Source organism: Bos javanicus, chromosome 9 (assembly GCF_032452875.1).
Source record: "Bos javanicus breed banteng chromosome 9, ARS-OSU_banteng_1.0, whole genome shotgun sequence".
Lineage (NCBI taxonomy): Eukaryota > Metazoa > Chordata > Mammalia > Artiodactyla > Bovidae > Bos > Bos javanicus.
The window spans coordinates 80894421-80909051 of NC_083876.1; the positions used below are offsets into that span (position 1 = coordinate 80894421).

Genomic DNA, 14631 nt, shown 5'->3' on the forward strand with positions numbered 1-14631 from the left:
ATTTTCTGATATTTTTCTTTAGGCCTTCAAACAAGCTAGAAATATGGGAGGATCTGAAGATAATAAGTAAGCCTACATATTTCAAGGCATAGCCTTAAAATATTTTTAATGGGAAATTGTTGTATTCTATTATGTGGGTGACTCTTTTTTACCTACCACATGGAGTTGTCATGAGGATTAAATAATTCTCATGAAGCAAGTAGATTGATGTCTACTGGTCATAGAAACTACTTAGTAATATTAGTGGCGGTGGTGGTGGTATTATTGTTATAATAATACATAAACCTATCCTAGACTACATATGTGTATATTAGGTACTGATAGCTACAATAAAAGAAGTTTTTACTCCAACCTAAATAGTAATTTTACTTTGATATTGTATGCAAACTTTGATTAGTGATAAAAATTTCAAACAAAAAGCTTCCCTAGGACAGATAGATATATATATCTCCATGTCTCAGAACTTCATACTCATCATTCTTGTGTTTTCCTAACTGAATCATGCTTGTTGTTTAGTCACTAAGTCATGTCTGACTCTTTGCAACCCCATGGACTATACCTTCCCAGGCTCCTCTGTCCATGGAATTTTCCAGGCAAGAATGCTGGAGTGGGTTGCCATTTCCTTCTCCAGGGGATCTTCCCAACTGAGGGATTGAACCCGTGTCTGCTGCTTAGCAGGTGGATTCTTTACCGCTGAGCCACCAGGGAAGCACAAATCATGCTTAAGCTTTGCCTGTTTGGAAATGAAATAAACCTGTGTAGTACCCTATATTTCCTTTCAAACTATTGTACTTTCTCATCTCCCTTGTGTAATACGAAAGCTTTCTATATTCTCTGTATTTTCTTCTGCACTCCCATTCACTCTCTGACACACTTGGAGCCTGGTTTCCACTCCTGTATCTCCATCCAAGCAGATATCACAAGATCAGTAGTGTTGCTAAATCCACTGGACGTTTTCCTCCTCTCAGCAAGAGTCAACACCTTTCCCTTACCTCTGTTTTGAACAGTCTGTTCTAAGCACCTGTGAAGACTGGTCTCTGTCTTTCTGTACCTTCCTCCATCCCTGTATGAGGTTATCCTTTGTCCTCTTTTACCTGCCAGTGACGGCTGGAGCTCTTCATGCTCAACCCTCTTCTCTGATTCTGAACGAGCTCCCTGGACAGCTCGGAGTTCTGAGGCTACGCTGAGTGCTTCCCAGTCCTTTAACCCTTCACTGAACATATTGGTTATTATCTTTATTGATTACTGTTTCAATTAAGAGATCATTCCTAATTGACAATAAATATTTTGTAAGCAGATAAACTATGAAATATTTTGAATTGATACATTTTTGTACTTGAAATAATTATAAATGTATATTTTAAGTTGTCTTATGAAAAAATAACATAGGGATGGTTTGTGATTTTACACATTTGTTTGTGTTTTAATAATTAGTACCAAGAGGTTTTTTTTTCTCTGCAAAGGTTTCACAAGAAGTATCGTAGCTGTGTACAGTACTTGCATGCTGGTGGTTCTTTTGCGAGTCCAGTTAAACATAATCGGTGGATATATTTATTTGGATAATGCAGCAGTTGGCAAAAATGGCACCGTAAGTTTAATAGACTTAAATTGATACTGCCTTATCTTTCAAGAGATTCAAAATTTAACCAAATATTATCATGATAATTTATATAGAATAATTATATTTCATGTGATTATAAACTGTAACCATTATTTTTCTTCATATTTTGAAACTAGACTTTTTGTTATGTTGAAGACTAGTATTTCCTATTGTTCTAGGTCCTAGAATCTCAGCTTAAGTTATAATGAAAATATTATTTATTAATAATATTGAGTACCTTATGTCTATTTTGTACAGACAGTTCTTGCTCCCCCAGATGTCCAACAGCAATATTTATCAAGTATTCAGCACCTCCTTGGAGATGGTAAGATTCTTATTTATGACCTGTAAACTAATTCTAATTCATTCATTTGTATTATTGAGGAATTGAAAATGTAAACAAGGCTTTTACATTTATTTTTCTTTTTATAGGCCTGACAGAATTGATCACTGTCATTAAACAAGCTGTGCAGAAGATTTTAGGAAGGTAAGACATTTTGCTTTGGCTTTTCCTAACTTCCTGATTCTGATGAATAAAAGAAAAATTAACATAGTTCTAATGAAGCTAGTGACTTGACAAACGGTGGTCTGCAAAACTCTTTTAACCTAATACAGACACAGCCCTGGGGTATTACATTGTGGAATCTGTTTTCTTCATCAGTATCAACCTTTTGACTAAGGGGAAAGCTTTAATGTTTCATTGTATATTGATTGATTTCAAAACAAACCAAAAAATATTTGGGTCATGAGAAAAAAGACCTGCTTTTAAAAATCTGCCTCTGAGGCTTTTAACTCCTGTTCATACAGGCAGTGTCTTTAATCACAGTGGGAATTTTCTTGTGAAATCTGCAACAAGATTTCTCTTGGCCCCAAACCAGTGGCTGATTTCTTAACCTACTCTAATGATTTCATAGTCAGCAGTTTCAGGTTTGACTGGATGAAACAGGATCTCTGGTAGTAACCTGTTAGGAAAAGAGTATTAATAGGACGTGTTGTATAGTTTCACTTATCCCAGTTTCCTTTCTCTTTTTCTAGTGTTTCTCTTAAACATTCTTTGTCCCTTTTGGACTTGGAGCAAAAACTGAAAGAAATCAGAGATCTCGTTGAGCAGCATAAATCATCTTCTTGGATTAATAATGATGGATCCAAATCTTTATTATGCCATTATATGATGCCAGATGAAGAAACTCCATTAGCAGTTCAGGTGCTTAATTCAAAACTATTTAAGCAAACCAGTTACTCTTTGTTTTTAATGTTTTTTTCATTATGTCTTAAAATTTATATTTCTGAGTCTCTTGAAAGGTAAGTGATTGAAAGACATATATTTCAATAATTTAAATAAAACCTCACTAATTTAGAAAACAAACTATAAATGTGATTGATTTCTAGTTAGAAAGCATTTTAGATATTCCACAAGATTTTATTGAATATTAGTTATGTGACAGACAGTATGATGTATGATTGGGATATAAAATGAATAAGCATGTTCAGTAAACCTGGGGAATTCAGGAGACAAATTCAGTTCCAGTGGCTAAAGCATATTTGTATGAGATCAAGTAACAGAAGATAAAGCTGGTAGTTGGGGACAGTATCATAAAGAGCTTTGTATGCCAAGATAAAGGGTCTAAACTTCAGTTCTAGACAAAGGTGAATTTTGATCAGGTCAGTACCACAATCATGTTTGCTTTTTAAGATAAATCAGTGATGACAGTATCAGAGTGCACTGAAGGAGGTTGTAGTCATCCAGTTGGGAAACAAAGAAGGCCAGTTCTAACAGTTAGCAGCCATGGTGTTACCAGTTCTAACAGGTATCAGCCACACTATACCCTGGTGTGTCCTGGACAGTTGTGATCTAAATTACTCATTGATTAAGAATAATAAAAATACCAAGGATGTTCTTGCCTAGAGAATCCCAGGGACGGGGAAGCCTGGCGGGCTGCCGTCTGTGGGGTCGCACAGAGTCGGACACGACTGAAGCGACATAGCAGCAGCAGCACAGGCTATAGGCCTCTTCTAAAGTAATTGCTGCTTATTAACATGTAAGCAGATTGCATCCATTCTTTGCAGTTGAGAGAAGGATCTTTCTCACTTAACAACTGAAGAAGCCTTAGACTAAAGAGGCCCTTTGCCATACCTCAGCCTAAAGGCCTGTTAGAACCAAGATTGCCCTGTTTTTCATTGCCTGCCTTCCGCTGCCCTGGAGGCTCCAGAGATAGATTGTAACCCATTTCAGAGAACCTCATGAACCCCTACAGGAGGGAAGCTAAACTGAATGAACAGAACAGACCTGTCAGAATTAACAAGAGAAACAGGAGAAAACTCACTTAAAAATTAGAATCTTGAGGAGATGCAATAATAGTATTCTTAAAGCTTTCTGGAATGATAAAGCAATTTCCACATTTTAAAAGTCAACAGTGGACTTAAAAAAGAAAATAATTCAAAAGAACAGGTAATGAGAGGGATGACGGACCAAATCTTACCTGAATTGAATTTAAACCTACAACTTAGATTGGAAGAACACATGGAGCCTTAGACTAAACTAGATTGATGAGAAAAGACACATGCATATCCTAATAAAATGCCTTAACAATAATAGAAAAAAAAATCTCTGGCCTCTGCAACCTGGAAGACTAATTTTTCTTTGTTAATATGTCCTTCAGATAAATAAAGATCTTATAAAGAGCCTATTGTGACTCAGTGTTTAAATGCTACTCATCTGTGCACATCAACCTGTATAGTTTCTTTGAGTTGAACATTTTTTTTATTGTTGATAGAACATAGACTTTTGAGATTTCCTGAACTCTTGAGTTTGTTTCATCATAACCCTGTGCTAATATTTGAAACCCTGAAGTGTAGCATTTTAATTTCACAGGCCTGCGGACTTTCTCCTAGAGATGTTACCACTATTAAACTACTCAATGAAACTAGAGACATGTTGGAAAGGTATGTACACTGCATGTAACAGGAACATGTGCTTCTATTTTAAATGTACTCATGACCATGTTATAGTTTTTCTTGAACAAATATTCAACATAATATTTTGTTAAAATTAAATTTTAAATATATTCCCCTGCTTTTAGTAGGATTTCCTACCTATACTCATGCTTGTCTTATTAGGGTAGGGAGGTAAGCAGAGATTTTTTTTCAAGATACCCAGGATTGCCCCTACCTGTTTTCCTAGCCTAGAGATTCTGATATACTAGTTAAGGGACTGGAAGATAGTTAGCATTTATATTTTGAGGAAAGCTTTAAACGGTGATTCTTACATGGTATTCTGGTATATGTTTAACAACCAGCCCTGTAAAGAAAAAAAAAAAGAAAACTAAAATTGTAGCCACAGCAGTGCTGACTCTGCTGACTCCCAACCTGATGTCACTCAGTGCTGACTTGGGAAGAGGTGCTCTTGCCAGCCAGAGCTAGCCAGCTCTAGCTAGTCTTCAGGTATACACACATGTGCACACGTGCTGTGTATGCACACACATACTCAGTTATGAGAACTACTTCCCCTAACCCTTTCAGGTTCGACTCTAATGTTACTAAATCTTTGAGTGATAAAAATTCACATCTGCCTTCAATAGAGTATTAACTTTTAAAAATTACCCAGAAGAGAGCCAGAATGTTACAAATGGGAAAAGCCCCAGATTATGTATTAGAAGATGAGAGGAACTAGATTCAAGGTTGGCTCTGCTGTTTATCAGCTGGTCAACCTTGGTTGAGCCACTTACACTCTTTGAGGTAGTTTTATCATTGTGAAATCTTAGTGGTAATACCAGTTCATCTGCTTTATCTTAAGTGATTAAAGTATCAGTTGTTTTTTTTAATTAAAGATAATTTAAGATCATTTTCTCTAGTTTTGTTTTCTGGGCAGATTATATCCTCCGTTTATAATATTTTTTCATGATCTTGAAGAAAATCAGCAAATTTTTAGGTTAATTCAGCTATTATCTGAATTCATCAAGTTCTAGTCCCTTGACTTTCTACAATATCAATCTCCACTTCTTTTCTTATTCAAATCACTTCATGAAACTCTAGAAGGTCATCAGTGTTCTTTTGTCAAATTCAGTCAGCCTGTAGTGTTCATCTTTCTTGACCTTTCTCTGATAATTAACGCTGTCGATCAAGGTTTTCTTGAAATTCTTTCTCTTACGGCTGCCTTGACAGTCTCCCAATTTTTTCCCCAGTTCTCAGATCATTTCTTCTTAGGTTCCTTTATGCCTGTCTTTCCTTTAAATACTAATGTTTCCCAGGTATTTGTTCTTTTTTCATCCTCAACTGCCCCAAGCAATTTTATTTACTCCCATTACTTTACTGTTTATATGTTAATAATTACCAAATTTATAGCCCTAGCTCCCCACTGCCATGCATTGAATTGTGATTTCTACACATCAGAGACAGAACTAATCTGTTCAACTAGGCAGTTTCTAACTCTGATAGCATATATATTACTCTTCATATCAAAGAGTTTCTGTGAGGTAATAACGTAACAAAAAGAATTTGAACTTTAAGATCAGAAAGGCCTGGGTTCAAATTCTGCCTCCTATATTTACTAGTAACATACCTTAGGATAAATTTCTTCGTGCATCAAGTGTCCGGTTCCTCATCCGAACACATTAACAAAATATTCTGTCTCACTAGGATGATATGATAGACTTTCCTCGTTAAGAGTTTCCTCAAGAGAAGTAATGATTACTGATATTTATAAAAGTACATTTATGAAGTACCACATAATGTAAGAAAATCTAGCAAAATGAGCAAATATCCTCACTGCGTTGCGTTACATAATTAGCCCTCTTTTTATGCTTAACTTTTAAGATTGACTCCTTGATATATTTTTATATTGTTTTAGTTTATAAAATTGTGACTAGAAATGGTGGTGGCTGTCAAAGGTAGCCACATTGTTACTAAATTTTTGCCCTTTTCCATTGAAAATCTAAAAAGTAATTTATCTTCTTGTTTTATGTAGTCCAGATTTTAGTACAGTTTTGAATACCTGTCTCAGCCGAGGATTCAGTAGACTGCTAGACAACATGGCTGAGTTCTTTCGACCTACTGAACAAGACCTGCAACATGGTAACTCCATAAATAGGTAAGAAGACATGTAAGAATGTTACCAGTCTAGTGACTATTCTGATAAAACAGTGCTTTTTGGTATGTTTATTTTTTGTTCCAGGTAACAAAAAAAAAATCTCAGAGACAAATGTGAATGTTTATTTTTTCAACAAATTAAACTCTGTTAAGCCAATGACTCCTTCATTAGGAGGAGCTCTTTCAGTATTCAGTATTTAAATGTTTATTTCTTCTAAAATTTTGCCATTATACAGTAGTACTTAACTTGTGAAACTACTTTTCCATAGGCCAGTTTCAATTACTGAGGCTTTTTTAATTTAACGCTTTAGAATACAAAACTGTGAAAATGTTATTTAAGTTTTAACGTTTTCTCTTACATTATTCCAGTACTATAAGCTATAATTGGCCTTCATAATTCAACCAGGCATTCTTGTTCTAGATTCCCATTTGATGAATTATCTCCTAGTTCTGTAGCCCTTTTTGTAGGATTAGGAATGTTTAGATAGTACAGATGATTTTAATCATAATTACTACACTCTGCCAAAAGATAGCTTATGGTTTTATTATAATCCCAGCATGAGCACCTTAAATCTATTAGGATTTACACTGTTTTGCAGTTTTTTTGTATTAAATTCAGAAAATAATAGGTACTAAATCAATGTTAACTGACTGTAGACTTATCTGTTAAAATGAGGGATAACAGTAACTGATATGCAGTATGTATGTGCAATGCCTGCTTTAATTCTCAGATACATAGAGCAAGAGTTTATTTGCCCAGTTCTCTGGGACCACTCTTTATTATACAAAAAGGAATAATTTGCAGTTAACATTTGAGGATTTGGAATGCTTAGGGTCATAAAGTTTATTTTCTGAAGCAATTTAAATGTCATCCTAAAATCTTTTAGCAGTTCTTTAAATTCTCAAAAAAAATTCAGCCTCAGTAAGTTCTCTAAATTAAGGTGCTCCAGTCAACAAAATTTCACTACAATCTCTATCTACCAAAAGTATTAGTTATTTACTGAATAGTGATAAGAATTTTTATATAAAACAAATACTTGATCTTGTACACTAGAGAATTATAAAAATTATGTTGCAGTTGTATCAGCCATTTCAATCTTTTCTTAATTCCTGTAGTACTCATGATCACTCCTGTAGGACTCAAGGGTTTACTATACTTAACTATTTGACATTGCTAGTAATTAAGAGAAATACAGACCAAAACTGTGAGATAATCATTTTTAGCTATCAGATATATGAAGAGTAAAGAAATGCTTGATGTAGAAAGGAGTCATGATAGAGCAGGTATCCTCTCATACTGTTAGAGAAGCAGAGGGAATTTGGTAATATGCATTTTAAAGCTTAAAAGCATTCATACCCTTCAACTCAGTAATTTACTGTAAATACAAAGTTATTTATATTAAGGAAAATTAGACAAAAACTCAGTGCCCAACCATAGGGAGCTGATGATATAAGTTGTCACAGCTAGAGGATGGATTACTATATAGTAATTGAAAAACAGATACTTTGGAAGAGCTTTTAATGAGATGGAAAGAATGATTATAGCATGTGAATAAAAATGCAAAACTGTTGCTTGGGAGGTTATAGCTGGGTGTTAAAAACACTCAAAAACTATAGATATGTATAAAAAAATTACTGGAAGAAATTAACTATGATGTCAATTATAATTGTTATTTCTAGATGGTAAAATTATGTTTGGTCTTTATTTTCTTACTAAAATATTTCTGTAAGTACTTTTCAATGGCTATTTCTTTTATAATTAAACATTAAATTCCTATAAGATAATTTCAGAAAATAATTATTACTGTGATGATTTTTCAGTCTTTCCAGTGTCAGCCTGCCTTTAGCTAAGATAATTCCCATAATAAATGGACAGATCCATTCAGTTTGCAGTGAAACACCTAGTCATTTTGTTCAGGTAAGAGGAGAGCTTGGGTTATTATTAAAAACAGACTGTACTTTTGGTTATGATCCTGTTTGTCTAACATAAAATTACATTTCTCTTCTATGATACTCGTTCAAAGAAACCAAAAACTTGAAGCCACATGTAGAGTATAGTAGAGTGCCCCATGAGAGTATAATATCATGGCACTTTTATGAGGCTAGGAATACCTTTCTCCATGTTATAGTACAACACGTGTTAGACAGACTGCATTTTAGTCCAGATATATTCTAGTGGTCAGTTGAATTTAGTGTTAATATTTTGCATTAAGCTGTGCCTTGAGGCAAATCAGTGAATCAGTCCCTCAGATTTTGAGGAAAAATGAAACATTTTTATAGGAAAGTAAAGCATTTAAATAGTTAATAAGTATAACTGTTAATAGTGCACCAATAATCTGTTCATTAAAAGCTGCATCCTCAGTAGGTTATTTAAATTTTTCACTTGTCTCCCTATAACTCCATCTCCTTTCTTAGGAAAGCATTTTATAATAGAATACATTGAATAAGACTGATTTTACTAAAAGAACAGCTTTGAATCCAAACTTTTTTTCCAAGTTATTTGCAAACTTGGAAACTGTATAACCAGCAATAAATTACTCAAAATACACCTCAGTTCCAAACTACTGCCATAATGTGCAGTGAGAAGAGAAAGACTCTAGGCCTAAGTGTAAAGATAGTATCTTCTCAGTAATATTTATCTCAAATTAGAGTATCTCTCGTTTTCTGCTTGAGAACATGAAGAGCCATGAGGCTATGGGTTGTAATTCTTCCTTTCTCTTGTATAGAGTCATTGGCTTGTCCTTCACATGTGACTTAATTTAAGTTTAATTTTAGCTCAAAATTTTTTGAACACTTAAGTTTTAAATATTTTTTAATTTTTATGTGCGTATTAGTGTAAGAAAAAAGATAGTTGTAACTTCTGGCATTTAAACCTTAACTTTACCTTTCTCCATTTTTATAAAAATCTCTGGCTTCATCAGTAAGCTGTTCATCTTGATGAGTAGCATAATATATACACCAGGGCTTCCCTGATGGCTCAGATGGTAACGAATCTGCCTGCAGTGCAAGAGACAAGTTCAACCCCTGATTCAGGAAGATCCCCGGGAGAAGGGATAGGCTACCCACTCCAGTATTCTTTGGCTTCCTTGGTGACTTGCCTGGTAAAGAATCTGCCTGCAATGTTGCAGATCTGGGTTCAATCCTGGGTTGGGAAGATCCCCTGGAGGAAGGCATGGCTACCCACTCTAGTATTCTTGCCTGGAGAATTCCACAGACAGAGAAGGCTGGCAGGCCACAGTCCTTTGGATTGCAAAGAGTCAGACATGACTGAGTGACTAACACACACTTAAAACAACACCAGCTTTGGTGCTTAAGTAATTTACATACTATATTAAAGTCTATAATTGAGAATAAAAATAAAAGATACAAACATTACTGATACTAATGCTTAGTATTAATAAATTTTCTTAGTATCACTGGATGTAGTTTGTTTATATACTAGACCATTAATTGACAAGACTTCCACCAATTTTTTAAATTATGATTTCTGTGGGTTAAAGTACTATGTGGTATTCAGAGAATTTAACTATGAATTTGTGAGATGAAGACTTGCTAAGCTTAGTTGGATTTTCTGATGCTTAAGAGAGAACATCATGGATAGGTTCACTTCCTGTTTCTCTGCTGCTCACTGGGCAGCATAAACCACATAATGGTTTCTGTTGCCATGGATCCTTTCACTCTCTGGGGAAGCCTATGGACACCTCAGAATAATGCCTATAAGTGTATATTGTAAAATATGTAGGTTTTAATAAAAACCAACTAAATACAGTTTCAAAATACTTTTTAAAATGACAGTTCATGTAACTTCCGCAACTTACCTAGCATATGATATAAAAATGTCTGAATTGTGCTAAAGGCCACCTCACAGGTTCCCCTGTCAGTTTGTTGCTTACATACACAGCTGAAAGAAATGCTAGATTTCAGTTAAAGGTTAAGGAAAAAAAGATGTAATTTTTTCTTTATCCACACTGAAAGTGAAAGTGAAGTCGCTCAGTCATGTCTGACTCTTTGTGACACCGTGGACTGTAGCACACCAGGCTCCTCCGTCCATGGGATTCTTCAGGCAAGAATACTGGAGTGGGTTGCCATTTCCTTCTCCAGGGGGTCTTCCCGACCCAGGGATTGACCCAGATCTCCCACATTGCGGGCAGACGCTTTAACCTCTGAGCCACCAGGGAAGTCAACATTAACAAATCCCATGAGAATCCCTGTTCTCAGGTATATATGTGTGGTTGGTTATGTATGTGTGTATATATTGTTGTAATCATTTATTCAACAGATGCTCATCCAGCATTTGACACACACACACAGAAAGACTATTTTGGATCTTCTTAGTGTGAGGGGGAAAAGTTGTAAGTGGTGGCATTTATACTTTATCTTTGTCCATTTTCATAAAAGTCTCTGCCTTCATCAGTAAGCGGTTCATCTCGACAAGCCACACTTGAATACTTATCATACCCACTGTCTCTCATACAAGAACTTAATAAATATCTCCAGGAATTTATTATAAAAGAAACTACTTTCATTAAATGGTTTTCTTTTTGACCTTAATGCCACAAAACTTTGAGCCAAATTTGTTGCTTGATTGCAGAAATGAATTCAGATTATCTGTTCTTTTTACAGACTGTAATATTTTATTCTCATCTTTGCTAGGATCTGTTAATGATGGAGCAAGTGAAAGATTTTGCTGCTAATGTATACGAGGCTTTTAGTACTCCTCAACAACTGGAGAAATGATTTTTTTTTTTCCTTCAAGAATAGCTACAATGGAATTCAGTTACTTTTTTAAAAAAATGCACCAAATAAATCAACTATATAGGGTAATGATTTGTTACCATAATGTCTAATAAAAATATATTCTTAAAGTCTTCATAACAAAATAGATTTATTTGGCATCTTAATATATTTTTTTAAAGCCATCAACAGACTGGTTTTTGTGGGCATATCTTGAGTGTATACAGTGCAAATATCAGAATTGTTAATAGTTTGTTACATCATGGATATTAGTTCCAAGTCAAATAATGTAAATACTTTATACTTTGACATTAATACTGAGGTAAAATCTGTTTGGGAAGTAGATATAAAGTTTGGAAAAAATGCTGTTTAATCTTAAGGTTCACCGGACTGCAGTATACAGGAGAGAATCAGACTTTTCTCCAGTTAATCTTCAAAGGGATAAATACTTTGTCTTAAATATACCTGGTTGAGAACTTTCTTTTTTAATAGAAATCAGTTAATTTAACAACTAGGATTAGGACTTCCCTGGTGGTCCGGTGGTTAAGGCTCCATGCTCCCCCTGCAGGATGCAGGGGTTTAATCCCTGTTCCCTAGCCGGGGAATCTAAGATCCTGCATGCCATGCTAAGTCACTTCAGTCGTGTCCAACCCTGTGCGACCCCATAGACAGCAGCCCACCAGGCTCCCCCAACCCTGGGATTCTCCAGGCAAGAACACTGGAGTGGGTTGCCATTTCCTTCTCCGATGCATGAAAGTGAAAAGTGAAAGTGAGTCGCTCAGTCGTGTCCGACTCTTAGCAACCCCATGGACTGTAGCCCACCAGGCTCCTCCATCCATGGGATTTTCCGGGCAAGAATACTGGAGTGGGATGCCACTGCCTTCTCCGCCTGCATGCCATAGCACGGCCAGAAATAAGAAGGAACAACTATGATCAGCAATTTTTTTCTTTACTGTTGTTAACAATCCCTAGGAAACTACATACTGATTTAGAGGTGGACGTTGTGTTGATGCTGTTTACTCAGCTATTATTAACTACTGTACATAGTTTCACTTATTTGTATGTAAATAATTATAACTTACTTTGTATTGATTTTGAGCATAGTGAATCTTATTACAATAAAATATTTTAGTAAAATATGGTTTTATCGAGTTAATACTTAACAGCTATTATATGTCCCATAGCATTTTTGCTGTTTTTTTGAGATTACACTGGTTTTCAAGTTTCATTTTTCTAACAAGCAATCAATACTTTAACTTACTTGTGTAAAAAAATAACATTTCCTGCCAAACAGAAATAATTCATTGTTCTAGTATATATGTAGTTCTTTGTATGGGTAACTAGGACAGAAAGAAATGAATCATATCATCATTATATTAAATATATTTTCAGTAGCATCATTTATGTTGTTTTATGTTCCTTCAACATATAACATATAGCTAAACAGAAGAAGGTAGAAAATGAATTGTAATGTCTCTTCTAAGGCCAGGTTAGGCCTGAAGCCAACTGCTAGGGAATCTATGCCTAGAATATATTAAAAAAAAAAACACCAAAAAACAGACAAAAGCAGATGTCAAAGTAAAGAGAACACATACTTCTTTTCAAAATTTGTCAGAATATAATGGTGTAATTTCAAATCCTAAAAGATGATGCTGTGAAAGTGCCACACTCAATATGCCAGCACATTTGGAAAATTCAGCAGTGGCCACAGGACTGGAAAAGGTCAGTTTTCATTCCAATCCCAAAGAAAGGTAATGCCAAAGAATGCTCAAACTACTGCACAATTGCACTTATCTCACACGCCAGTAAATTAATGCTCAAAATTCTCCAAGCCAGGCTTCAGCAATACATGAACCGTGAACTTCCTGATGTTCAAGATGGTTTTAGAAAAGGCAGAGGAACCAGAGATCAAATTGCCAACATCTGCTGGATCATGGAAAAAGCAAGAGAGTTCCAGAAAAACATCTATTTCTGCTTTATTGACTATACCAAAGCCTTTAACTGTGTGGATCAAAATAAACTGTGGAAAATTCTTCAAGAGATGGGAATACCAGACCACCTGACCTGCCTCTTGAGAAACCTGTATACAGGTCAGGAAGCAACAGTTAGAACTGGACATGGAACAACAGACTGGTTCCAAATAGGAAAAGGAGTACGTCAAGGCTGTATATTGTCACTCAGCTTATTTAACTTATATACAGAGTACATCATGAGAAACCCTGGGCTGGAGGAAGCACAAACTGGAATCAAGATTGCTGGGAGAAATATCAATAACTTCAGATATGCAGATGACACCACCCTTATGGCAGAAAGTGAAGAAGAACTAAAGAGCCTCTTGATGAACGTGAAAGAGGAGAGTGAAAAAGTTGGCTTAAAGCTCAACATTCAGAAAACGACTATCATGGCATCCAGTCCCATCACTTCATGGCAAATAGATGGGAAAACAGTGGCTGACTTTATTTTTCTGGGCTCCAAAATCACTGTGGCTGGTGATTGCAGCCATGAAATTAAAAGACGCTTGCTCCTTGGAAGGAAAGTTATGACCAACCTAGATAGCATATTCAAAAGCAGAGACATTACTTTGCCAACAAAGGTCTGTCTAGTCCAGGCTATGGTTTTTCCAGTAGTCATGTATTGATGTGAGTTGGACTATAAAGAAAGCTGAGCACCGAAGAATGGATGCTTTTGAACTATGGTGTTGGAGAAAACTCTTGAGAGTCCCCTGAACTGCAAGGAGATCCAACCAGTCCATCCTAAAGGAGATCAGTCCTGGGTGTTCATTGGAAAGACTGACGTTGAAACTGAAACTCCAGTACTTTGGCCACTGGATGCAGAGAGCTGACTCATTTGAAAAGACCCTGATGCTGGGAAAGATTGAGGGCCAGAGGAGAAAGGGACAACAGAGGGTGAGATGGTTGGATGGCATCTCCAACACAATGGACATGAGTTTGGGTGGACTCCGGGAGTTGGTGATGGACAGGGAGGCCTGGCGTGCTGCGGTTCATGGGGTCACAAAGAGTCGGACACGACTGAGGGACTGAACTGAACTGAAAGTAGAGAGGAAAACACAAACTTCTTTTCAAAATTTGTCAGAATATAATGATGTAATAGGATGGCGGAAAACTGTATTTTGGAAAATGAGTGAATGTGTGTGTATTAGAGCATGCATCTCTTCCAGCAAAATTAACCCAGGATTTCATACAAGGAAATTT

General features: G+C 35.8%; 1 protein-coding gene across 2 annotated transcripts in view; it reads left to right on the forward strand.

Annotated features, from left to right (window-relative positions):
- The window catches only part of PEX3 (peroxisomal biogenesis factor 3), a 33325-nt gene extending 20512 nt beyond the window's left edge, over positions 1 to 12813 (forward strand). Inside the window, exons 4-12 of one of the 2 annotated variants that reach the window (XM_061428172.1) lie at positions 23 to 66; positions 1464 to 1588; positions 1859 to 1925; positions 2033 to 2087; positions 2636 to 2804; positions 4473 to 4543; positions 6564 to 6686; positions 8507 to 8603; positions 11339 to 12813. In XM_061428172.1, coding sequence (XP_061284156.1) covers positions 23 to 66; positions 1464 to 1588; positions 1859 to 1925; positions 2033 to 2087; positions 2636 to 2804; positions 4473 to 4543; positions 6564 to 6686; positions 8507 to 8603; positions 11339 to 11422 — 835 coding nt within the window. In that variant the 3' untranslated portion in view covers positions 11423 to 12813. Of the gene's footprint in view, positions 1 to 22; positions 67 to 1463; positions 1589 to 1858; positions 1926 to 2032; positions 2088 to 2635; positions 2805 to 4472; positions 4544 to 6563; positions 6687 to 8506; positions 8604 to 11308 lie in introns of both variants that reach the window. The other variant, XM_061428173.1, reaches the window with a different exon arrangement.
- The last annotated feature ends 1818 nt before the right edge of the window (positions 12814 to 14631 follow it).